At 34.6% G+C, this 18,080-nt stretch overlaps 1 protein-coding gene across 2 annotated transcripts in view; it reads right to left on the minus strand.

Annotated features, from left to right (window-relative positions):
- Window positions 1-18,080, minus strand: part of NUCKS1 (nuclear casein kinase and cyclin dependent kinase substrate 1) — a 40,782-nt gene that overhangs the window by 17,900 nt on the left and 4,802 nt on the right. For both annotated transcript variants that reach the window (XM_081025066.1, XM_081025067.1), the window contains exon 2: window positions 5,575-5,624. In XM_081025066.1, coding sequence (XP_080881192.1) covers window positions 5,575-5,624 — 50 coding nt within the window. The remainder of the gene's footprint in view (window positions 1-5,574; window positions 5,625-18,080) is intronic.

Consider the following 18,080-nt stretch of genomic DNA (forward strand, 5'->3'; position numbering starts at 1 on the left):
AAGTGTTGGAGAGGCTGTGGAGAAAAAGGAACCCTCATACACTGTTGGTGGGAATGCAGACTGGTGCAGCCGCTATGGAAGGCAGTGTGGAGGTTCCTCAAGAAATTACGAATAGAATTACCATATGACCCAGCAATCGCTCTCCTGGGTATCTACCCCAAAAATATAAAAGCATTTCTCTATAGAGACACGTGTACGCCAATGTTTATTGCAGCTTTGTTTACGGTGGCCAAGACATGGAAACAACCAAAATGTCCTTCGATAGATGAATGGATAAAGAAGTTGTGGTACATATACACAATGGAATACTATTCGGCGTTAAGGAAAGATGATATAGGAACATTTGTGACAACATGGATGGATCTCGAGAGAATAATGCTAAGTGAAACAAGTCAGACAGAAAAAGCAGAGAACCCTATGATTTCACTGATATGTGGTATATAAACCAAAAAGAACAAGACAAACAAATGAGAAACAAAAACTCATAGACACAGACAATAATTTAGTGGTTACCAGAGGGTAAGGGGGTGGGGGGTGGGTGATGAGGGTAAGGGGATCAAATATATGGTGATGGAAGGAGAACTGACTCTGGGTGGTGAACACACAATGGGATTTATAGACGATGTAATACAGAATTGTACACCTGAAATCTATGTAAATTTACTAACAATTGTCACCCCAATAAAATTAATTAAAAAAAAAAAAAAAAAAAAAAAGGAAAGAACTCATTGGGTGATTAAAAAAAAAAAAAAAAAAAAAAAAAATACATCCTACCAAAATTTGGGGGATGCCGCAAAAGCAGTTTTAAGAGGGAAATTTATATCATTACAGGCCTAACTCAAGAAACAAGAAAAATCCCAAATAAATAACCTCATGTTACACCTTAAAGAACTAGAAAAAGAAGAACAAGCAAAACCCAAGGTCAGCAGAAGAAAGGAGATAACAAAAATCAGAGCAGAACTAAATGAAATAGAGAACAAAAACACAATAGAAAAAATTAATGTGACAAGGAGCTGGTTCTTTGAAAAGATTAACAAAATTGACAAACCCTTGGCTCGACTCACTAAGATAAAAAGAGAGAAGACACTAATTAACAAAATCAGAAATGAAAAAGGAAAAGTTATCATGGACACCACAGAAATACAAAGGATTATCCAAGAATACTATGAAGGACTATATGCCACCAAATTCAATAACTTGGAAGAAATGGACAAGTTCTTAGAAACATATAGCCTTCCAAGGCTGAACCATGAAGAATTGGAAAATCTAAACAGGCCGATCACCAGTAACGAAATTGAATCAGTCATGAAAAACCGTCCCAAAAGCAAAAATCCTGGACCAGATGGCTTCACTAGTGAATTCTACCAAACCTTCAAAGAGGATCTAATACCAATCCTGCTCAAACTCTTCCAAAAAAATTGAAGAAGAGTCAGTACTCCCTAACTCATTTTATGAGGCCAACATTACCCTGATACCAAAACCTGGTAAGGACAACACAAAAAAAGAAAACTACAGACCAATATCTCTGATGAATACAGATGCTAAAATCCTAAACAAAATTCTAGCAAATCGAATACAACAATGCATTAAAAAGATTATTCATCACGACCAAGTGGGGTTCATCCCCGGGGCACAAGGATGGTTCAACATTTGCAAATCCATCAATGTGATACAGCACATAAACAAAATAAAGGACAAAAATCATATGATTCTATCAATTGATGCAGAAAAAGCATTTGATAAGATACAACATCCATTTATGATTAAAACACTTACTAAAATTGGTATAGAAGGAAAATACCTCAACATAATAAAGGCCATATACGACAAGCCCTCAGCTAATCTCACAATTAATGGTGAAAAACTGAAGCCCTTTGCTCTACGTTCAGGAACACGACAAGGTTGTCCCCTATCACCTCTGCTTTTCAACATAGTGTTGGAAGTCCTTGCCAGAGCAATCAGGCAAGAGAAAGAAATAAAAGGCATCCAAATTGGGAATGAAGAAGTTAAATTGTCACTCTCTGCAGATGACATGATGCTATATATAGAAAACCCTAAAGACTCCACCAAAAAGCTATTAGAAACAATCAATGAATACAGTAAAGTTGCTGGCTACAAAATCAACGTACAAAAGTCCATTGCTTTCCTATATACCAACAATGAAATCTCAGAAAAAGAAATAGAAAAAACAATTCCTTTTACAATTGCAGCAAAAAGAATAAAATACCTAGGAATAAACTTAACCAAGGATGTGAAAGATTTATATGCTGAAACTGTAAGACATTTTTGAAAGAAATTGAAGAAGACACAAAGAAATAGAAAGACATTCCGTGCTCATGGATTGGAAGAATCAACATAGTTAAATGGCCATATTACCCAAAGGCATATACAGATTTAATGCAATCCCCGTCAAAATCCCAATGGCATTTTTTAAAGAAATAGAACAAAAAATCATCAGATTTGTTTGGAACCACAAAAGACCCCGAATAGCCAAAGCAATACCAAAAAAAAGAACAATACTGGAGGTATCACACTCCCTGATTTTTGCTTATACTACAGGGCTACAATAATCAAAACAGCTTGGTATTGGCGGAAAAACAGACACATAGACCAATGGAATAGAATTGAGGACCCAGAAATAAAAAAACCACATAAATATGGACGGATAGTTTTTGACAAAGAAGCTAAAAACATACAATGGAGGAAAGACAGCCTCTTCAATAAATGGTGCTGGCAGAATTGGATAGCCACGTGCAAAAGAATGAAACTGGACTGCTATCTGTCACCATGTACCAAAATTAATTCAAAATGGATCAAAGACTTAAGCATAAGACCTGACACAATAAACTGCATTGAAGAAAACATAGGTACTAAACTTATGGACCTTGGGTTCAAAGAGCATTTTATGAATTTGACTCCAAAGGCAATGGAAGTAAAAACTAAAATAAACGAATGGGATTATATGAAACTGAAAAGCTTCTGCACAGCAAAAGAAACTATTGACAAAATAATGAGGCAACCAACTGAATGGGAGAAGATTTTTGCAAACAGTGCCTCTGATAAGGGTCTAATATTCAAAATATACAAGGAACTCATGAAACTCAACAACAAAAAGACAAACAACCCAATTGAAAAATGGACAGAGGACCTGAAGAGACATTTCTCTAAAGAGGATATACAAATGGCAAATAGACATATGAAAAAATGCTCAACATCGCTAATCATCAGAGAAATGCAAATGAAAACCACAATGAGATATCACCTCACCCCAGTCAGATTGGCTTTCATCAACAAAACAAATAGTAACAAGTGTTGGAGAGGCTGTGAAGAAAAAGGAACCCTCATACACTGTTGGCGGGAATGCAGACTGGTGCAACCGCTATGGAAGGCAGTGTGGAGGTTCCTCAAGAAATTACGAATAAAATTACCATATGACCCAGCAATCGCTCTCCTGGATATCTACCCCAAAAATCTGAAAACATTTCTCTATAAAGACACGTGTACTCCGATGTTCACTGCAGCTTTGTTTACGGTGGCCAAGACATGGAAACAACCAAAATGTCCTTTGATAGATGAATAGATAAAGAAGTTGTGGTATATATACACAATGGAATACTATTCGGCGTTAAGGAAAGATGATATAGGAGCATTTGTGACAACATGGATGGATCTTGAGAGTATAATGCTAAGTGAAATAAGTCAGACAGAAAAAGCAGAGAACCCTATGATTTCACTGATACGTGGTATATAAACCAAAAACAACAAAGGAACAAGACAAATGAGAAAGAAAAACTCATAGACACAGACAATAATTTAGTGGTTACCAGAGTGTAAGCGGGTGGGGGGTGGGTGATGAGGGTAAGGGGGATCAAATATATGGTGATGGAAGGAGAACTGACTCTGGGTGGTGAACACACAATGGGATTTACAGATGATGTAATACAGAATTGTACACCTGAAATCTATGTAATTTTACTAACAATTGTCACCCCAATAAATTTAATTTAAAAAAATATATAAAAAAATAAATTCTTTTTCTGTCCCAGTCCCACCACCTTAACTCAATCATTTCCGTTTTTGCATATTACCACTACTTCTCATGTCTGTTTTTTTTTTTAATTTATTTATTGGGGTGACAATTGTTAATGAAATTACATAATTTCAGGTGTACAATTCTGTATTACATCATCTATAAATCCCATTGTGTGTTCACCACCTGTTTTAATATATCTATAGCCAATATCTCTTATCATTTCATATCCTACCCTTTTATTAAAGATTTCCACACCTTCATATTAATTTGAAAACTATTAGAGTAATATTATGAGCATTTTAGAATGTAAAGATCCCACAACCTACAATCCTAATACAATTTTTGTTATCAAGTAAATTACTTTTAAATTAAAGTATTAAGTAGAGTACTCTGGCACTTGAGGAAAATACCTCCCATTTCAAAAGCCCTATAAAACTTAAAAAAACTACCCCACCTTAAAGGTGTATATTTCCAAAATGGTTTACTCCACCACTATATATGTAAGGGTGAGAATCTGGAAGTAGTCTGGAGCTTGAGCAATTACATGATGGATACATTATAAATTCTATTATGGAACAGCATACGACCATCAATAGGAATTTTTTCAAGTAACTTTTAATAACACGAGAAAGATATTCGTAAGGTAGGGGTGGGGTGGGAGAAGGACAGAACACAAAAATTCTATAGCAAGACTTCAACTATATATATTTTTTAAAAAGTTAAAAGCTTTATCAACAAAATGGTTAAAATGGCCATTTGCTGGCTAAAGAAACTTGAGTCCAACCTTTGCCTCAAGTTTCCTTATCTGTAAAATGAAAATAATATATATCCCATTTTAACAGGATTGTTCTGAGGGATTAAATGAGTAAATGCAAACATTTAGCAAACATTTAATAAATGTTAGTATTCCCTCTGTGAGGTTGGATTATATGTTATTTTTTTACTCTTCTTCATTTATTTCTGCATTTTTAAGTTTTCCCAAAGTACACATATTATCTTTATAAAGTAATATTACATTTAAAAAATAGTAAATGCATCTGGAAAATAATGAGATTATGGACATATTCTAAAGAGACATTTTATGACTAACATTTAAGATACACTACTCATTCTATGATGAAATCAGTTCACAAATCAAAAGTGTTTCACAAAATACTCTCATCTTAGTTACTTTATTATACAAAAACTAAAATATTCCCTATCATAAGGTAAAAGTTTTAACTGTGATTACAGCAGGAGATACATTAACTAATAATAAACACTGCATCAGAATCATTGCACATTTAAACTTTGGACTCCAAAACCAGGTAAGAAAAAAATTATTCAAGTGTTTTTATCAATGATTTACTAAGGAAAAGTTAAAATCCAAGCAAGTTCAACTTTTGTTTTGGGTGACACAGATCTTAATGTAATTTATATAAATAGTCTAAAAGTAAAAAATAAAACCCATTCCAAAAGCATAATAATAAAAAAGTACATAAGCTGGTGATTCTTGTACGAGTAGGGCCCAACTTATAATTTATTGAAATCATAAAACTTACCAGCATCATCAGATTCCTGAAACTGTGAATAATCAACGACCTTCCTATTTCTGTAGAAAGAAATTCTAATTAAGATCATTATAATGCATGTAGGACTTTCCTAAGATATTAGAACATTTTTTTCATAAACAGAATTTGAACTAGTTCTCTGAAAATTATTTTTCAGTAAGTCCTCACCTCAAACAAAAATCTTAACATTTTGTTACAAGAATGTGTTGCTTAAGCCAAAAGTATTTCAAATTACAATTCTTATATTGCTCATCTCAGTGACAGCTCAAATACTACTTTCCCACAAAACAACCTCCCACCTCCCCATATATATACATAAAACATCAAAATAAGCCAAAGTCTCATTTGTATTTTATATGCAGAGGTATTGCATGTGCATAAACCAAAACTGTAAATGTTATTTTTTCTTACTGCTATATGTACACATACATGTATACCTGATAAACAAGGTTATGGCTGAGTTTTTTTCAAGGCAAAGTGATTTTTAAATTACATTATAATATACAAATTATGGCGACAGGGAGGGTGTTCCAATACAGTTATTTGTTTACTGGCTAAAAACCCTCACAGACAGTGCCGTGTGAGCTGGTGCATTGTCGTGATGCAAGTCATGAATTGTTGGCGAAAAGTTCAGGTCGTCTAACTTTTTCACACAGGCTTTTCAGCACTTCCAGATAGTAAACTTGATTAACCGTCCAGTTGGTACAAATTCATAATGAATAATCCCTCTGATATCAAAAAAGGTTAGCAACATCATTTTGACTCTTGATTTGAATGGAACTTTTTGGTTGTGGAGAATTTGCTGACTTCCATTGTGCACTTTGACGCTTTGTTTCAGGGTCTGTTGGTACACCCATGTTTCATCACCAGTGATAACATGGCCCAAAACATCATCTTGACTCTCCAAAAGGTCTTGGCAAACTTCGACTCTCCTTTGCTTTTGTTCATTGGTGACCTCCTTTGGGACCATTGCCAAGATTTTCAGTTAAGATTTTCCTGTTTCTTTATGGATGCTTACTTGGTCTGCTACGCTTCTCACAGTCAGCCGACAATTCTGACACAAAATTCGACAAATTTCTGCAATGTTTGCCTCAGTTCTGCTTGTTACTGGCCACCCTGACCTCTCTTCATCAGTGACGCATTCTCTCCCCTCAGAAAAACGTTTAATCCATTTGTACACTGCCATTTTCTTCATGGCATTATCCCCATAAACTTGGACTAACATGTCCCTGATTTCACTTCCACTCTTGCCAAGTTTAAAAAGAAATTTAGTATTTATTTGTTGGTCTAATTCAAGCTCAGACATTCTCACAACGGCACACAAAAACACTCCACAATAATGAACACCACTCAGCGAGACACCGTCACACGTCAATATGAACACAGCTGTGAGACACTGATACACCAAGGTTATGAAACCTTACCGAGCTGTTCGTACAGTGCTGCCCATGTAAGCACAGTGGCAAGTTCGCAAACTTAATTGTTAGACCTCGTATTACAACTGTTAATGAACTGTTTATGTTATCAGTAAGGCTTCCAGTTAACAGTAGGTATTAGTAGTTTTGAGGGAGTCAAAAGTTATACTCAGATTTTTGACTTAACATTTTGTTAAGGGTTTGCACCCCTAATCCCCGTGTTGTTCAGGGCCAACTGTATGTTTTTTTTGTAAGCTGAGTTTATATGTCAAAGATACCATTCTATTAGGAAAGTTAATTTAAAAATCATGACTGTTAATTTCACTTATATGATGTACCTAGAGTACTTAAATTCATAGAGACAGAAAGAAGAATGGTGGCTGTCAGGAGCTCGGGCATGGGGGTTGGGGAGTTAATGGTATGTATAGTTTTAGTTTTGCAAGAGAAAGAGTTCTGGAGATTGGGTACACAACAATGTGAATATATTTAACACTACTGAACTGTACACTTAAAAATGGTTAAGACAGTAAATTTTGTTATGCTACTACAATTTTTAAAAAGAGTAAAATAAAAATATTTTTCTAAAAAAAAGTATTTTGGGAGGTTGGGGGTGGGCTAGAAATCAAATGCCTACCATGTTCTAGCAAAATAGTGATTTTTTAAATGGCAGATGCCATGAGAAACAGTATAGTGATCATAAAGCAAAGATAATCATTTTCTGCATTACTTACAATCAAGGAAAATAGAACATGGAACCAAGTGAAGGCAAGTATCCAGAAGAGGGACTTTTAAGTCTTAATCTCTAATAATTAATGTATAGGTTGTGAAATTGCAGGCATAATTATTCCAGCTTATCCATGCTGGCAGGATTGTCACTAAAATATTGCTACAATTTCTGGGTACCATAAATCAACAAATACATCCTATGAGACTATAAAGAAGGGTAACTAGAATGGTGAAGGGTATGTCATACTAAGAACAACTGAATTTAGATTTTTAACTTGAATGAAGGAAAACATGTTAGCTACTTTACAGTTTTGAAATGAAAGCAGTAGTAAACATACCAGCTTGGCTTTGATGATCAGATTGTGTGGGTTCAACGTAAAGAATTTTCTAACAGTTTGCCAATGATAGTTACATTCTTAGTGTATCACTAGTAGTGAAACACTCCAGAAAGGAATTATAAAGTACAGAATCTTTGTTAGTAGCAATCCTGGGTTCTGGTTCTAGAACTTCAAGCAAATCACTAATTTCTCAGGGCCTGAGATCCTCCTCTGTTGAAACTGATAACCTAAGTTGCTGACAGATCTAAAATGTTACTCTACAAATTAAAGTTATATTAAAGTTTAGTATTGCTGTATCATTTTTTTTCTTCACTAACCTGAGCTTCCTGAAAGTAAGAACAATATCTTACACCCACATTTCTGGTACAGAGAGAGGTAAAAAGTAGGCACTCAAAGGTTTTCTGAACTTTTTGCTCTCAGGGCCAAATTTAAGGGCTCTGTTAGAAACCTAATTTTATAAGATAGTTTAAAAGATAATATCTCCTTAAATTCTCATCTCTTGCCACTTAACAATCAAGCAACCCAAGAACTTTGTTAATTACACCAATCATATCATATTGTTTTTTTTACCACCTGGTCATGCTGATCCGTGGCCTAAGTTGCTGTTCATATCAATCCCACTCATACCGTGTTTCCCTGAAAATAAGACCTATCTGAACAATCAGCTCTAATGAGTCTTTTGGAGCAAAAATTAATATAAGACCCGGTCTTATATTATATTAGACCCAGTATATTACATATATTTATTATAACATATTATAATATAGTGTAATAAATAGAATATTATATATTTTATAGACCCATTCTTGTTTTATAGTAAAATAAGACCAAGTCTCATATTAATTTTTGCTTCAAAAGACGCATTAGAGCTGATTGTCCAGCTAGGTCTTATTTTTGGGGAAACACAGTATTAGATACAGTCTTACCTCAACACCTTCCATCTTTGGCACTATATAATTTACTAAATGTCTGTCTTTCTTACTAAGTTGAATTTCTTGAGGACGAGTTCATCTCTCTTTCATTCGGAACACCAAATTCAAGAGATGTGTTTGATGAGTGAATGGACTTGGCATCTGCAAAGGATTTGGGGTGGGAAAAGGTATCAGTAGAGGATGTATGTGCCACTGGAGTTTTCAGCCTATCAGACATTTAGTCAGCACTGCCCTTAACTACAAAGGAAAATTTAGTTTCTTCCATAGTGAAGAACTTGTTACTTTAAATCTAACAAATTAAAAAGGCAACTATTTAGTGTATATTTTTTATACTAGTTTTCAACAAGTACTACAAAAACGCCATGTAGACTACATTGAAATTATATAATTAAATTTTTCAAAATTAAATCGGAAGATCACTCCTTCCTTTGAAATACAAAATATTTTAACTTTCAATGTGAAAATGGCCAGAATTATCTTACATAAATGTCATTTATCACAAAAACTAAAACCTGAGTAAAGCGAAATACAAATATAGAAGCAATCTTGTCTTATGAGTAACTAGTCAAAAAAAGGGCATCAATCTAAAAATGTTAAAGAGGCAAAAGAATGATTTAAATAAAAGATTATGATAACAAGTTTCATTCAATGTCACTGATTTATACTAATAGTTTGGTTCATTTCCTGCCTTCTAAAGCTGCTATTCAAAACATACAATTTCCACTATTGGAGATTTACTTTAGGCTTGAAATATTTTTGATGAACTTATTCCTATGTAAATTGGAAACTGACCAGATATATTGGGATAGACAACACTTAAGAGTAGTATTTAAGTCTAAGGGCATGGGAAATTCTATTCCTAGTTGAAAACAACGGAACATTCAATTCCTCAAAATACCATTACTTAAATTAAATGCCAAAGCTAAACTAACTCTTCAGTGTAAAATGAGCATCAACAACCAAAACTGGGAGGACAAAATAAACTTCAATATAGCACAGAGGTTAGAAACACAGATTTTGGAAATTGGTTTAAATCCTAGCTCTGCCACTTACTACTTGTATGTCCTTGAGCAATTACTTCCCCTCACTGAACTTCAGTTTCCTCGCCTGTAAAACAGGAATAACAATACCTATCTCTCAAAATTGTTCTGAGTGCCAAGTACACAACTATCCAATCAATTGCTATTATTACTTATAAGCACTAACACATTCCACCCAGAATATCACTGCAATCTTGACCACTTAATTATTTGAACACAATTAAGTCATTGTTTTAAAATATGGATGTCTTAGAATACCGTGTTTCCCTCAAAATAAGACCTAGCCAGATCATCAGTTCTAATGTGCCTTTTGGAGCAAAAATTAATATAAGATCCGGTCTTATTTTAATATAATACCAGGTCTTAATATAATATAAATATAATACAGGGTATAATATAATACCGGGTATAATATAATATAATACAATACAATACCGGGTCTTATATTAATTTTTGCTGCAAAAGATGCATTAGAGCTGATGGTCTGGCTAGGTCTTATTTTCGGGGAAATACGGTATTTGTTCTAATACCATTTAGAAAGAATGTCTTAAAAGATTTGTTGCTCATTTCATTAAAATGAGAATACCAAAATACTCCTATTATAATATTATTTCCAACTTTGGATAAAGTTTGCAGGTTACCATTTAGGTCAGAGAAAGTGGCTATCTTAAAGCCACCATACAAGTTAGATCAATTTCTATCACTCAAATCAACTGGAGTTCCATCTAAACAAGTCTAAAAGTTTACACTTTAGAAAAGACAACTGTAACCCAGTAAGAAAAACGAATATTTAAATACAAAATTTGGGAATACAAAAACTTCAATTATGTGCCTGCTCTTATTTAAAAGCTGATATCATAATCTATTTATATTCTAAATGTACCTTGGTCACAAAACCAATTCTGGGATGATCACCCCAGGGCTGCGATGAGAAGCTTCCACTTTTGTATGAAAGTGCAAAAAATGAAAGGTAAAGTGGGAAGCTAGACAAAGAACACTAAAAGAGTTGTTCTGCCTGTGTACCAAACATTGATAACTCAAGCAGTTTAGAAGCAAAAGGATTTTTTTTTTTCACTCTTAATCATCAACTTCTTTCTACTAAATACTGGTTAAGTCTACCCTCCATACTCTTTTTCTTGCTTGTAGCAGCAACCATCTAGGACCAAAACATATTCCTGAAATGTGAGCTATGTAAAACCAACATTCTGAAGAGTCAAGGATTACAATTATTTCAGATGGAAATTACCATACCTTTGCGATGATGATAGCATCTAACCTCTGAACTTTACAGATGAGAAAACAACTAAAACCACATAATCCAGTACTACTTTATAATAAACCTGCACATCAAAATATGGAGAAAAGCAACAAGCAAGCAGAACTTTTAAACAGAAATCCACATTTGACACCACTCAAAAAGCACAAAACCATTTTCTCCAGGCAAATAGAGCGACTTAGACAATCTACTACTTTCTTTTTACCCTGAAGAAGTAATATTGTTCTGGTAAATGCAGGGAATAACAAAAACCACCTTGGGAACTTTGTATAATTTAAGAAGTTTCTCATTAGGCACTTGAAAGTGCATTTGAAATCTGAGTTTTGAGAAATCCAAAATAGCCAGCATAGCTCTTTTCACCAATCACCTAGGTGGTAAAAAAAAAAAAAAAAAAAAAAAATCTTGTTTCATCAGATCAATGAGATCCTGTAGAACAATGTTAATCTATAGGTCACAATCTACTACTGGGTCTGAAAATAAATTTACTGGCATATAACCAGCATTTTAAAAGAAAACGCAAATAGAAAATATCAAAGAAAACTGTACATAAATAATGGTAAACTTCTAAACTTGTTTCAGGTGTTTGTGTTCTTGTGTGTAGGAAATTACAATGTAAAATGTATTAGAACCTCATCAAAAAAGTCTGAGAGCCACTGCTTTAGACTAAAAAGTGGATTGCAAAGAGATTTCCAGAGCTGTTTTTAGTTTTACCTTTACAAAAAACTTATTGATCCATAACCACAAAAATAACATCTTCCTATTTAAATCCCGTATCTTTTTTAAAAACAAAAAAATCACTTTTTTCAAGCTTAAGCACAAATAAAAACTATCATTTTGGAAGCCAGTGTGTTTGTGTTTGGGGGTAGGGGTGTATGGTGATAGGATGATGATACCAGATGGACTTTAGACAATCTAATCCAATCTTATCCTAAACTCATCCTATCAACAAATGTCCCTAGAAGGGAATGACTGAAAACCTCGCATGATCTCTCCAAGGCAGCCTATGAGAAAACTCCAATGAAACAGTTCTCAACAGGTGAAATCTTCCTCTGAAGTCCACTCACTGTTTCTATCTTGTCTACCTCCTGGGATTACCATGGGCTAAATCTAACCTCTCTTCCACAGAGCAGATCTTAAAATTCACGAGTTTCCGCTTTCTTCTTCTGGGGTTCCTTTAACGCTTCCTCATGACATAATTCAAGCATCCTCAGGACCTCTTTGCTTTCCTATGCAACACCTCCGATTTAGTAAAGTCTATCAGCAGTGTCCCAGTCTAAACAAAGTATGGTTTTAAAAAGGTGCGGGGTGGGGGTGGGGAGGCAGATCAGGGTTATGACCTTCCTCTTCCTATTCTATACTTGTACTAATGCAACCCATCTAAGTTATATTACTCAATGGACTGGATATTGCAATTACAATGACTAAAACCTCCTTTTCCCAAAATCTGAAACCTTTTTGTATATTGATACTTCACTTCAACATATATTTTTTATTTCCCAAATTCATATTATCCGCAAACTTCATCAGCATAGGCCAAGAACAAAGCCTTTTAGGGCATCAGTGGAAATATTCTCCAAGGTTGACATCAATCAGCCTTCTCTGGGTATGGCTACTGAGGCACAAGTCCACCACAGTCAACTATCATTCTGCCTACATTTCTTCATTTTCCCCACAAGGACTTCATGTGAAGCTCTGTTAAAACTCCTGTTGAAAGAGAAACCCAGTATTTTAACAGTATTCTTTTAGTCTAGTAAGTTTTTTAAAAAGCATGAGTTCGTTTTAAATCAGTGATAGTTAAACTCTTTAGGAATAAACCTTCTTTGTTCACACAAAATATTCCCAGGAACCACAAAATAAAACATAGCTAATTAAAAGTAAAACTTTAAGAACATAAATTTGTCTCATAATTTCAAATTTAAAAAATTTTCTCATTACACAATTTTTCAACTTGTATTCTGTCAAGATAGGTTTTCTAAAGGTTTCCAGGTCAGACCAATTTGGATATTATGACCTCATTAAACATGTTAAAACTTTGAAAGTCCTGCATTAAAGAAACCTGCTAAGTTACCTATATTTTAAAAATAAAATTTGAATCAAATGCTTGATATCCCTGAAAGCCAACATTATGAAGAATACTGATCTACGAGACTGTTTTTTTGTGAATCCACACTGACTTTTATCAATAATTACAACAGCAGTTACTATGTGCCAGACACTTCACCTAAATTCTTATTCAATTCTCACAATAATCTCCCAAGAAGAGCTAATTAACATCAATTCAATTTTATCTGAAAAATCTAATGCTCAGAAAGGCTAAGTAACTTTATTACAACCACAAGCCATGAACTGGTAAAGTTCATTTTCCAACTCAAGCCCATCCAACCCTTACAGGGTACTGTGGACACTTGCTGCCTTCTCAAACCACCCTTTCCTAAAGGTTCACAAATCTAACTCTTCTCCAGCACTGATGCCATTCAAGTTTTTGCGTATTAACTATTTCCCCCCCTTTAAAACTTAGGACGTTTATCTCTATTCTTCTATCCCTCAAAGATTATTCATATGCCAAATTTTCTCAGAATATAAGAATGTTAGTTCACAGAAGCCAGGATACTTAATTCAGGGTAATTTCTTACAATTGCTTCATTTAAGTTCCTTTTGGCTAAGATCTATTGCTTTGACTGCATCTTACATCATTCTGTTATTTACTACTAAACATAAAATTTAAAAAGTCACAGGATACAAGAAGCAAAACAACAACAAAAATCATAAGAAAGAGCTCCTAAAAGTGCTTTGACAAAAGTTTGTCAAATAGAAAAAGCAAGTTTCTGTTTTCTACAGAGAAAGGAACGAAGTGAAGTAGTCCTGAATGACCCAGCCATATCTGTTTATTAGATGAGTCACAATCCCCTATTAAATTTTTTTTAAATCAACATGCTAATGTTTTAGCCCAGATGAATATTAACTCTTGCTTGGCAGTCCTTATTCCCAAAACATTCAGTTCCACCATATATTCTCCATGCAGGACACCTTCGCTTACAAGTCACACATAAATTTCAGTGAGTGTAAGATAAAGTTTTAGATAATAAAACGGGCTAGATTTTTGCCAACAGAAGTTCAGTGCAAATACTATGCAATTAGGAACAGAAATCTCAAACAGGTGAAACTGAAAGGGTCTCAGATGTGCGCATTACCAAGTAGAGTCCTGCCTGCAGTAAGAGAGGGTGTCAGAAACCTCAGTGGAATCTTCCCGGTGTTTTAACCCAATCACCAGAGACAAATCTGTAGCCCTCCACAGTCAGCTTTATTGACTCATTACAATGAAGGCGACGGCACATCAGAAGTGTGGAGCATCTTAACCCCACAGGAACACTTACAGGATTTGGGGAAGAGTAGAATTTAGGTGAAATTTAAATAAAGCAGTGCCTTGATAGGTTCAACGCACAATAGGACAGTGTGTAAAGGGGTCAACATTAAGTCTGGACTGCAAACTGGATCTCTCATCCTACTTCTTGGCACAGTTTAGATGTGGAATTTTGTGTCTGGCAGCCCCTCCTCTGAAGCTCTGAAGTTGTATATTGAGGCTGCTTCTGTCAAAAAGACTTAAGTTCCGACAAAAGTGTGAGGTTTCATTCTTACATCATTTCAAACAGCAGTTTCTGATGTCGCTGATTTTAGAGAATCATTATAAATCTTTCCAGCTGCAGCCTATCAGTGGAAGACAGACTGCTGTGTCTGTTATCCCAGCCCAATGAAAAGCAAGGTGGATTTTTACTTCTCAATCAAGCTAATTTTTAGTTTTTCAAGTAGTTCATCTTCTGGGTCATTTTGTCTGGACAGATGCAATCTCTCTGAAGATAACCTTAACTGAACACGTGCACAACTCAAAAATAGATACTAAGAAGCACCTGAAGACATTTACCCAGTTGAAACACTCTTTGGCACCTTGTAGTCTCTGCACCTAAAGTATTTCAAAGACCCATATTATAGCTATTTTTATAGTAGTTATTTAAAAATACGGCAATGCAATTCTATTATCAGTTCCTCTTCCTAGAATCTAGACTGTAATTCTTTAAGACAAAACAAGGGATGCCCCAGTTTGACCAAAGTGATCCTGTGGTAAATGTTTTCTCCTATTGTGCACAACATGGCAGCCTCCTAAACTGAGACTACCTCTTGATATTTCTTTCTAATCTAGAGTAATGAGTCACATTTATTTCTATCTTTGCAGCCAAGAATTTAACAAATGCAAACAGAAGTAACAGTTCACAGCACAGCTCAATAACTTCATTGTTAAGTTTCAGTATTCAAGTTTACATGGCAACCATCTGGCTGTAAACCTTAGTAACCCCAGAGCGGTACCATCCACATGGACCATAATGTGGGGGGGTGCCCTGGACTTACACAGTATGGCGGCCATGTTTTGTATTTCTGAGAAAAACAGACCAAATACATAAAAATAAGTAAATAAAAACAATCTCCCTTTATTCAAAATTATTGTCTCCAAATTTATTTTTAGATCTGGAAGAAGTCTAAGAAAACGCTTGATAACTGTAAAATGCTTTGTAAACGCAAGGTACTATTATTCAAGTGGAGTTCAACATCTCCATTATATAAACCTAAACAGAGGCTGAAACCCAAGTCTCCCAATACCCAGGGTTTCTTTTACTGTGCCATTGATATCTCCCTCCAATAGTTTTATTGCTAATTGATTTAAAACAATAAAAACTCAACAACTTACCTTAATTTATAACTTTTGTCAAGTTCAATCAACTCCATTTTTAATTAATCTTAATTTCCTTCTAACTGTAATGTACTGAGTGTTAAAATAGGTGTTGAATCTTTTCAAATGCCATGGTTTTATTTAGTCTTTTAATATATTAAATCAGTGACAGATTTTTTATTCCTGGGACAAATCCTAATCACACAGAGGGTACCAAAATAATGTATACACATTTTAAGGAAAAAACCCAACTATTAAAATTATGCTGATGATGGTAACCACATTGCGCACCTCTTGTAAATGCAGAAGTCAAACGTGACTTGTATTCATCTTTTGTTATCAGTATATATTATTACAATTTTAAGGTTTTTTCCTTTCTTAAAATGTGTATACACTTTTTTGGCACTGTAAATTTTAATACACGTTGGATTCAGTTAGCTAATATTGTTTGGCATTTTTGCATCTATACTTCTATTTTCTTATAGTATCCATTAAGTGGCTTTGGAACCTATTCATTTATTTTAGTCAGGGGGAAATGCCCTGTACTATGAAATGTATAAACTTAAAAACAATGTCACACTCATCTAACATTCACATTTCTTCCCACAAAAGCTTCACACTACTTCACTGCTTTTTCCTCTACATGCAGATGTATCTTCCTTTAATCCCTTCACATATTCTATTCCTTCCAAAAATTGTCCTTTTCCCAAGCTCGTATTAAAGTTGGTCTTCCCCACAAGTCATATTATGAACTGTAACCCTCTCCAGAGATGGAAAAGGGCACTATTAACATTAGAAAGAGTAACACCTCACGGCAGTGTGCATCACAGCAAAGGTTACACTGGCTTTAGGTTTGTCACACTTGAATTTGAATTCCTGCTTCATCTCTTAAAGTTAGGTGAACAGGGCCTGTCCACTTAATTTAGCTAAGCCTCAGCTATCTCATATACTTATGAAATAATTTATACCTCACTTGAAGAGTTGTTTCAAGATTTTGAAATATGTTTAAAGTACCTGGCAGGATATTCTGGCACAAAGAATTGCTTAGTAAGTGGTAACTTGATTAAGTTTCAACATGAATTTTTTTCTAAAACTGAAGGTTGAGAAAGGGACATCTGTTAAAGGTCCAAAACCTCTAATCCACAATTCAGAAATTCAAAGTTCTGAAAACCACAAGTTTTTTTGTAACTTATTATGGTGGTAAACCTGACTTGACCTCAACAATGAGGGGCTTCTTAGTTTTCTTATGTATGTGAAAATGAGTTAAGTTTTACTACAAAGATAGTAATATGGTTGACAGGAGCACTACCCCAGGCTCACTGGTGATGGTATATTAATATACAGTACAGACACCCTGTCACCTTTCTAAGATTTTTTTAAAAAATCTGAACTTCCCAACATATGTGGCTCCCATGGTTTCAAACAAGGGATTGTGGGCCTGTAATACACTCTATGTGGAATCAAGTATCAGTAAATGTAAATGTAGTTGAAAGAACAGCTAAAACTCATGTCGTCTAAATCCAGCTTTGCTATATTTCGTCTACACTTTTTAATTCCTTTGGCTTTGAAGTCATCAATGGTAAATTGAAGGAACCGCACTTAATTTCTTAAAGTTCTAGTGTTTTTTAAAAAATAAATTAAAAAGTATCTCTGAAAATTATTTGAAATATTTAGTTGAACAAAACTCCTATTTAAAACATTTGGGCTATATTTTCCCTATTTTCTATATAGTACTAAAAACCTATGTACAAGGTCTGACAATTAAGTTTGCAAACTCATCCTAGAAAAAGTGCTACATACCTCATGCTGAATATCATTATGGTCACCTCTGAAGTACTCCCGGTTGGGAAGCTATGCACTAATGCCAGCGCCTAATCCACCCTTCAAAGCAATTTTGGAACTCTTTTTCTGGAATGGCCATCAGAGCTGTCGTCCTATTACCCTTGATGTCCTGAATATCATCAAAATGTCTTCCTTTCAATATTTCCTTTATCTTCTGGTAAAGAAAGAAGTCATTGGGGGCCAGATCAGGTGAGTAGGGAGGGTGTTC

The sequence above is a fragment of the Rhinolophus hipposideros genome (assembly GCF_964194185.1).
Source record: "Rhinolophus hipposideros genome assembly, chromosome: 19".
In the NCBI taxonomy this organism is placed as follows: Eukaryota; Metazoa; Chordata; class Mammalia; order Chiroptera; family Rhinolophidae; genus Rhinolophus; species Rhinolophus hipposideros.